Consider the following 9206-nt stretch of genomic DNA (forward strand, 5'->3'; position numbering starts at 1 on the left):
CCCCCCCTTTTTTTTTTTTGTTCAAAGTGTTCAGAAGAAGCCGCGCTGACGCATTCATTTCCACTGACCGGCAGCCTCACCTGCAGCACCTGTGACTTCTGGGTATGACAAGAGTAAAATAATTTGTGGTGGCCAATATCAGTGAGGGACAATAGAAAACAAGTGGCAGAAATGCATCACATTCGTTAAGGCTGTGACTACCGTTGCTGAGTTCCCCTGACCCAGCCGAGCTGTTGCTACATGCCGGCAAAAGCCACAAAGCGTATTTTCCCAGCTCTTCATGGACATGCGCAGGGATTCCCAGTCTACTGCCTTTTTTCTTGCTCACCTCTGGTAGCTTGCACACTGCACGGTGCCGTTGGCAGCCCAGGAGATGGCTCCATCCCTGCCCTGGGGACCTCACTGCCTAAGGAAGTACCGACTAAACAAACAGAAGAGTGGGAGTGCACTGTTTAGAAGGAGAGATGTGGCCACGCTATCGCAGTAACCATTGCACCCCAGTGTAACACCACCAAGTGACTGAAAACACTGTGTGTGTGTGAAAGTATTAATGCATTCAATACCTCATATTGATGAATTCAATACCATCAGCTTTGAAAGTGGAGCTGTTTCCTCATGGCAGAGCCAAACTGAGGCTGTCAATGAACATCACCAATTTGGTTACATGATGTCCTTCATCGTGCTCTCAGTAGGGGAGACCTGTGCTGCAAGGAGCTGTTGATAGCAGTGCCTGAACTTGTGCCTCACTGCAGTTTGCATCCACACTGAGAGGCTCCCCAGGTGTTTCACCTGTATTAATGCTGAATTTGACAAGACATCTTTAAGTCAGGCACAGTCTAAAATGCTTTTCCCCATGGCTGACAGGTCATGAGCACTGCAACCCCTCAGGTTCAAGACTCTTGGCTGGACAAAGCATGTCCGCTCTTTGGAGGTAGCCCACAAGCTTCCTGGGAACAGCAAGAAGGCTTCTTCTCTGCAGTTTTCTCCAGCAGTTTGCTTTAATCAACCTCTTAGAATCATAGCATCATAGAATGGTTTAGGTTGGGACCTTGAAGATCATCTAGTTCCAACCCCCCTGCCCTGGGCAGGGACACCTCCCACCAGACCAGGTTGCTCAAAGCCCCATCCAGCTGGGCCTTGAACACCTCCAGGGATGGAGTTTCTACAGCTTCTCTGGGCAACCTGTTCCCATGCCTCACCACCCTCAGAGTGAAAAATTTCCTCCTAATATCCAATCTAAATCTACCTTCTTCCAGTTTGAAGCCATTCCCCTTTTTCCTATCTCTTCTCTGTTCTTACCAGCACAACCTTAAATTTCTATAGCTACAAAAAACGAAGAAGGTGTTATAAACTAGGTTGCTGCTAAACCGTGTGCCAGATGGTCTTGCTACAGCGAGTGGCTGCTAACTCAAAGCCTTGCAGGTTGGCTTTTTCCAGTGCCACGTTCTTCAGTGCTCAATCAGAAGTAGGTGACAGCTGAACTGTTCCAGAAGAGGCAGAAAGCACTGGGACAGGCGATAGTCCGTAATGTGTGAGGTGTGGCTGTGCCTCCGACAGGACCGGCAAGGACACGCTCCACGGCAGCCAGGGCAGGCAGCACCGCCAGCGAGCATCGCGCAGGGGTTTTTCAGCGCATTTCAGGCACAGGCTGACATTCAGTGAACTATGACATTTCCATTTCATCGGAAGAAATGAATACAAATGAGGGATTATTCACCAAATTATCCCCTGTTAGCAAGCGTTAGCAGTAGCAGGGGGAAGAGAGAAAGAGAAGCTGGCAGCTCTTGTTTCCTATATGCTGTTTACTTAGGAATGGCTGTTCCTTAAGAAGATACACTGTGGCCCCACTCCAAAGATTGAATCCCTTTTTCTTTTGTTCCTTTCCTAAAATCTCTTCCTTCTGTGACTATGTTCTTTCTCCCTTGCAATTTCTGACAGCCGTTGGTTGACACACACTTAACTTGTGGATGAGCTTAAGTGATTTTTAATCTATATTTAAACTAAGCGATTAAGCAAACAAACAGGACAGCTCCCACGGGTTCGTTTCTCAGGTCTCGCCTTGCTCCTGACAGCTAACAGAAGACGCAGGTTTAGTTTCACAACGCAGCAAGGAGTCAGACATGTTGGTTTTGCAAGATTTTTGTACAGTTTTTTGGTTTTGTTCTGGGTTGCTTTCTTTTTTTTTTTTTTTCCAGTGAAAGTCTGTCCCATTCCTCAGAGCTGCCGAACCGACAGGCTCCACACACGCAGCGGATATGGCAGGAGAGCCCCATTGCACACTGCCTCCCTGATGTGGTGGCTCCTCTGCCAAGAGCAGCTCTCTGCCCGAGTGGGAAACATGCAGTCTGCAAGCCTACAGTTGGCCTCTCTCCCAGGAATTGTAATTAGTACCAATTATGACGGTGTGCCTCATGATGTGAGTTCCCATCCACTGGGAATTAAGTGCAGAAGATCAAACTCTTTTCGGGCAGACCAAATATAGATTTCAGGTACTGTCAGCATTTAGCCGTTATTCGGCTAGGCTGCACTATCATATGTAGCTTCTTAAATGAAATAGGAAAGCTGCTCCATCAGAGTACGCAGTGATTTACAGTGGAAATGAATTTCTATATTTAGGCAGTGTGTGATTGTCACCACCAAACAAACTTTATACATCTGTACAAAGTCCTGTTATCAAAAAAGCACAGTCATTTAGGGGAAGACACTTCCTTTTCTGCTCATTTCTATTAATTATAGCTACCTTTCTCATTGGGGCTGTGGCAGAAGTCCACCTATGGTTGGTCAAAAAGAGAACTGAGCCAATTTGGATGAGGAGGAAACTAGGGCTTGATCCTTGGGGAGGGAGGGGGGGGAACGGGACGACAACAAAACTACGGATCAGCTCAAACTATTCCACACAATTTCTCCTCTGAAGTGCAGTGTTACAACATTGGGAAATTCTGATGCGGGGATTTTTTGCAGCTAGTGGTCCTGACTTTCACTGGCTCCTGAGCAATACTGCACCCCCGACAATGTCATATTCTGCCTCTCTGGCTGATCTCATTTGTAACTTCATAATTATGTGCGGCCACAGACCAGCCTGCCTGAAAGCCACAGAGTGGGAGCCACTATCATAGTCTTTCGCAAAGCCTATCGAACTACTCACACCGCCTCAGAAAAAGCATCGCATCTTGCGGGAGTTGGCAGACCTCGGTTTTAAAACCAGCAGGGCCCCCTGCTCAACAAGGAAGAGAGAAAAAATTATCGGCCTCAACAAGGTAGCGAGCAAAGCTGGCCTTCAGCTTCACCCGCATTTGTACAAGTGGGCTGCACATGTCAATACACTCCCTTTGCAAACGATGCCCTTGGATCACATTTCTGAATCCTTTCACAGCGCTACCTGTGAGGAAACACAGAACAATGAAAAACGAGGGGGGGACGATGAACACAGGCAACAACGCAATCACCCACTGGGGCAGCTGGGTGGGGACCTGGATTGAGAGAGGAGCTAAATCGGAGCGCAGGTGCCACAGCAAACCCGATCCTGTGATGTCAGGAGATACGCTGAAGAAGTCGAGATACAGCCGCTGCCCGGCCGGTCGCATGCATAATGGCGAGCAATGAGACAGCCAGTGCTGACTCACCGGCGTTTTGCCATGCACCTGAGTGTGCATCCTCCCTGGGAAAAATCAAGCGTAATTACCACTTAAAAGAAGAGACAGACAAAAGGGTGAAGACAAGAGCCTGAGTCTGGTTTTCCCTTGCGGTGTAGCCCGTCTAGTCACTGCAACCTGCAGGAAGTGATGTCAAATGCTTCTTCGTATCATTTTCTATCAACCTTGCAGAGGCAGAAATAGCCACAACACGCAAGTCAGTGGAAAATCAGGCTTCGGCTATTCATGGAAAAATTACTACAGTTGAAATCAAAGCAAGAAAGATCCTAGTATCTGCTTTCCCATATAGAGCTCTTGATTGATAGGAGCTCTGTAGTTCCTGAGTCCACAGCAATAAAAATACTTTACGATTCTACAGCAGCTAATAGGTATTTCTGGTGTGCACTGGAGATGTGTGCTTTTGAAATGCCTTTTAGGAACTTAAAAAAAGGAGAGAAACAACGTGAGAATACAGCTCCCACTGTCCTGGCCTCTGAACTACTTTATTGCTCCTTGGAAATAAAGCAATGCCATGGGGGATGCACAGAGATGTCCTGGTTCATCTGTTCACTGCCACTCTAGTTAAATGCAGAGGCAAAGAGCTACCACAACATTATACCATATTTTAAGATTACAGAATGAATCTTTAGTTTAAATGAAATGACAATGCCACTAGCTTCAAAAATACTTTCTGAAATATTCCCAGAAAAGATAAGCACCTATATTGTACTCAGCCCCTCTTTCAAAGGCAAATTCATCTCCTGACTGACTTGCACAGGAACGAGTCCTACTTCTCAGATGTTCTATAAATAATTTAGAAGTATGTTGCCATCTGCTGGAGAAAGTACATCTCTTAATAAATCCACATGTGAAGAAGTGGGCAAGGTTTAAGGCACTAGAAGCCCTTTCTTTAAATCTGCAGCAGAAACAGCAAACATCAGACTAAGGATAGGTTGGGAGACAATGCTCTGAGCTTAATTTAATCATGTCGATCCATTAGACACTTTTACGTGAAAAGAGGAATTAACACTTAACTGGAAGGGGTGAGCGAATTAGCAAGAGGAAGGTGGTAAGATTCATATCCCCTATATGAACCAGGGAAAGGCAGCAGTTAACACCAAATAGTGAGGGGCTGGGTCGAAGAGGGATCACTAGGAAAACCATAAAATGCTGTAAGACCATTGTCTCTGCCGAGTTACCAGTTTCAGTTCTCAAGCTTATCATTTATAGATCCTCCTTGAGGATCAGAACTAAGGGATTAGCCACAGAATGCTGGTGACGGGAAGGTTTTCTCACTGTAAAAGCATATTTCTGTCCTTTTTCTCTGGTGGTTGTATGCTTATTTGAGGATTGATGGGTTATGCCCGTGGAGTTTCCATGAGGGCACTCGGTGTGCTCGCTGAAAGGCAGCATGCTCTGGAGTGCACGTGTAGCATCAACAGACCTTGATAGTTCACTTGTGGGAAAACTTCTGAAGGTGCCAGAGGAGCTGTGGTAAGCAGGTCTGCGATTGCTGCTCTGGCGTGATACGATTCCACCCAGCGTTTGCCGGTCTGCAAGAAGTTTGCTCCTGACAAGGAGTTTGGAGAGCTTGGGAGGTTGGTTAATGGTTAGGAGGTGGGCTCTGGCAAACTCATTTTGAGCTTTGATCTCTCCCAGTGTAAATTAGAATTGGCTTCCCATGTAGGTTCCAGTTCAGGTTCTCATGGGTAACTGTGATACCCATAGGTACACAGCCACAGCACTTTCTTTACTGCTGTAAATTTGTACATAGAATTCAAGTGGTCACTCAAAGATACTGTCTGTGTCACTGGGAAAGTGTCACTCTTGGGGAACGGTCTCTTGACTGGGTGGGGGACTTTGGTATCTGCAGCACTTTCCTCGCAGTGGGGTGTCTGAGAGCCTGGCTGTATATTACATCTTTTTTTTGTATTTTATGGAGGCTGTTGCGTTTGGGAAAATACCGCCAGGTTATCTCAGGGGCAGTTCAAGTCATTTAAATCTGAGCTGCGTTTGTTCTGCCCTTACCTCTTCCCACAGCCATGTCTTTCCGCCCCCTCTTCTGCATGAGCACTCATGTTTAGACCGTGGGTCACACAGTCATCTGCTGCAGCGCAAGGAACAGGCTCACTCTGCAATCACACGTGCACTAACGCTGGCATAAACTACAGGCTGGACAGGGCAGCCAGGAGTGACAGAGACATAGTGTTGTGGAAGCCCAGATTTAAACAAGCTTAATCTTAATCCAGTCTGGACCTTGGACACAGTGTATGTTTGTCAGTGCCGTTATCTAGAATCTGTTCCTCAAGGCAGCTGAAGAGATTAGCATGTCATATAGCATCTAGATGTCGATAGCTGTGTCCACAGCTTGGAGAAAATGCTAACTGTTTAACCCAAATTTACTGCAAGTGTGATCACAGCCATACAAAAACAAGACCAGAACTTAGGTTTCCAATCCAAACCCATCACCAAAATCATTCCCTTTAAGTCTTTCCCACAAGTCCGTCTTATAGACTTATACCACCACTACACACAAAATGTAATCACCTGATTCTCCATGCCCTCCTGGTGAATCAAAGAGATGATAAATCTTTTGCCTGCAACTTTTGCTCTCCCCTTCTCTTCAGAATAGGAAATCTGTGGATGCGGCACTGGGATATTATTGTTGTACACGTTTGTAAATTAAGTAGTCATAGCAAGATGATTAGGGGACTGGAGCATCTTTCTTATGAGGAAAGGCTGAGGCACTTGGGTCTTTTTAGTCTGGAGAAGAGAAGACTGAGGGGGGATCTTATCAATGCTTATGAATACTTAAAGGAAGGGTGCCAGGAGAATGGGACCAGTCTTTTTTTAGTGGTGCCCAGTGATAGGACAAGAGGTAACGGGCACAAATTTGAACATAGGAAGTTCCATCTAAACATGAGGAGGAACTTCTTTGCTTTGAGGGTGGCAAAGCACTGGAACAGGCTGCCCAGAGAGGTTGTGGAGTCTCTGACTCTGGAGATATTCAAAACCTGCCTGGACGCTGTCCTGTGCAGCCTGCGCTAGGTGACCCTGCTCTGGCGGGGGGGTTGGACTAGATGATCCCTGAAGGTCCCTTCCAACCCCTATAATTCTGTGATTCTGTGATGTTTCATTTCCAAATAAGGCGAGGATCTGGCTTCCAATTTAACCACACTAAAATCAGACAAAGTTTTCTCATAAGGTATCAGTCCTAACTGGCAATAATATCTGCCAGAACGAGAAAGAAAATCTCTTCCATTTCTAGACCTGACCAAGAAAGAAAAAAGAAAAAAAGATTATAAAGATATGTCCTGATCTAGGCTTTGAATGGAAACACCCCATACAGCTGGACACTGAGTAATTTGTGCACAAATTTCAATTTAGCCTAATTTCCAGGTATATTTTGAGAGAGTTTATTTCCCCCTTACCAAATAACCCTTCAGTCTTCTACTGCTAAAAATGTGACTAAAAAGAGAAAAAGCATAAGCATCATTGTTGAAGGCAACAGGGAGAGACCTCCTCTGAAATGAGGGGTCAAACTGTGCTCATCCCTGTTACACAAACATGAGCTGAAGCTGCAACCAACGCAGAGAAGAACTACTTGGATGCTCCAGGAAACGAATTGTCTCCTCTTTTCAAGAGGAGAAAGGCAAGAACTTCTTGGTTTGGTAAATCCTGGATTTGGTACATCTGAATGAAGGCTATGATTGGTGATGATTTTTGCAAAGGAAATTAACGCTCTAAAATGTCCTGTACACTAAAGGACAGTGTTTGAACAAGAACAAATGGATTCAGGCTAGCCACAGCTTACATTAGACTGGAAATCAAAGCTTGAAATCATGAGAGTAATCAGTATCTGGAACAGGTACGAGCTGGAGCAGTCAGGCAAAAAAACCCCACGCTTTCAGACAGAGATTGATAGGAACAGAGGAAGGACTATATGATGTGGTATCTACAAGAGTGGGAGAATGGATCTGATAGTCCAAGAATTCTCTTCCTACCTCATTAGCCTAAACCTAATGTAATTTGTGTGTACCTTTTGAGAAGCTGAAAGAGAACAGTTACTGTTTATGATGATGATCAGGATGATTGGAAAGCCAAGGAATGTGGTTTTGTTGTTTTGGCTCAGAGCTGCCACATAAAGAGGGCAAACAGCAGAGGCTGGATCTGGGACTTGGCTCCTGCCAGCACTCTCAGGCAGGCTGAGTCAGGAAGAGCCATCTTATGTTTTTGGCAAAGCAGACAGAGGTGACCCCGCGGAGGTGTGCCATGGGAGCCTCCAGGAACCCACCTAGCGCGGGACCTGCACGTCTGGCTCAGCGCTGGGGAAAAGGCCTGACGCAGTGCAGTGCAGACTGGAGCCCTAGTTTATGGGGGTGAGGTGTCCAGTAAAAGAGCAGAGGAAAAGGAGATTTAACTTTCTTGTTTGTGCAAAGCCAACCACATGCCACTGCTACTGGTGGTGCCTCACTGCCACCTGTTTTGAGTCCTTTTGAAAGAAGACAGGCCCAAAGTTGATAGCTCATTTGAAGGGGTTCCAGGAGGCAGTAAGGATCAGCACTGCCACCTGATGCGTAAGCCAAGTTTGGGAAGACCTGCTTTACCTTGTAATGGATGCCTCTGTGTTACAAACTGTCCTGTACCCAGTGGGACAACATTTCTGTGTTCCTTCCAGAAAGTGAAGATTGCGTATAATATCTAGTATATAGTATACATACAGTATATACATGTACATCTGTATTCATTTTATATAGGATGAAACCCAAAAGTGTTGTATAAGAGATTAGTCTTCTCGTTAATGCCTTTGTTAGAAATTCTGCTAGCTTAATCTAGAGGGTAAAGCTGTAAATAGCAGCTGTCAGCATAATCAGAACAGCTCTTAAGTATGATTTAGTACTTCAGAACCCCAGCTCTGCAAGTACTATTTAGTGATAGAGAGGCTGGGTCCAACACGCCTAGTCTAGAAAGCTGGGATAAACTTGCACAGCAAACCCAGCACAGTTCAAGCACAGCCTTATGCAGGATCCCCATATGCTTTGCCACGATCTTTATTGTAGCAATAAAGCCAAGATACCAGTAAAACCACTCTGAAGCTACAGAGGAATCACAACACACAGCTTGTACAGGGATGTTTAAAACCAGCCAATTACTGGTTGCAGTCACTAGGTGTGCTTGCAGTAAAGCACGCTGATGCAGCCTTGGATGAATTATCACATACACAGCTCCACACGACAGAACAGCACCGTGCAAAACCCACCGGCACTACCCACCGGCACTGCATGGATGGACTGGGCCAGCAAGCCTTGCTGTGTTTGCACACACCCCAAGACCTGGAAGCAAGGCTACATGCCGATTAGCCATCCTTAGTGTATTGTTACGGTCATGAAGGTTTGGGCTGCAACTACAGGTGTAACCAACAGCGGCAGAAGGGAGAGAGGCCGCTCTCCCGCCGCCATTTTGAGGAGGGAGAACCTCGTCCCTCAAGGAGGCTCTCGCCCCGCGCGCCGGGGCAGAGGGGCGGGGCTGCCGCGCAGGCGCAGTGCGCCGCCGGGCGGCCACGTGACGCGGGTC

The 9206-nt window shown here is 46.4% G+C and overlaps 2 protein-coding genes across 2 annotated transcripts in view; one reads left to right on the forward strand and one right to left on the reverse strand.

Annotated features, from left to right (window-relative positions):
• RHOV (ras homolog family member V) overlaps positions 1–3584 on the reverse strand; it is an 8423-nt gene extending 4839 nt beyond the window's left edge. Inside the window, exon 1 of the mRNA XM_009895716.1 lies at positions 3380–3584. Coding sequence (XP_009894018.1) covers positions 3380–3584 — 205 coding nt within the window. The remainder of the gene's footprint in view (positions 1–3379) is intronic.
• A 5-nt stretch (positions 3585–3589) lies between these two features.
• Positions 3590–9206, forward strand: part of VPS18 (vacuolar protein sorting 18 homolog (S. cerevisiae)) — a 15830-nt gene continuing 10213 nt past the window's right edge. Inside the window, exon 1 of the mRNA XM_009895717.1 lies at positions 3590–3674. Within this exon, the coding sequence (XP_009894019.1) occupies positions 3590–3674 (85 nt within the window). The remainder of the gene's footprint in view (positions 3675–9206) is intronic.

Source organism: Charadrius vociferus, unplaced genomic scaffold, assembly GCF_000708025.1.
Source record: "Charadrius vociferus isolate BGI_N301 unplaced genomic scaffold, ASM70802v2 scaffold111, whole genome shotgun sequence".
Classification (NCBI taxonomy): domain Eukaryota; kingdom Metazoa; phylum Chordata; class Aves; order Charadriiformes; family Charadriidae; genus Charadrius; species Charadrius vociferus.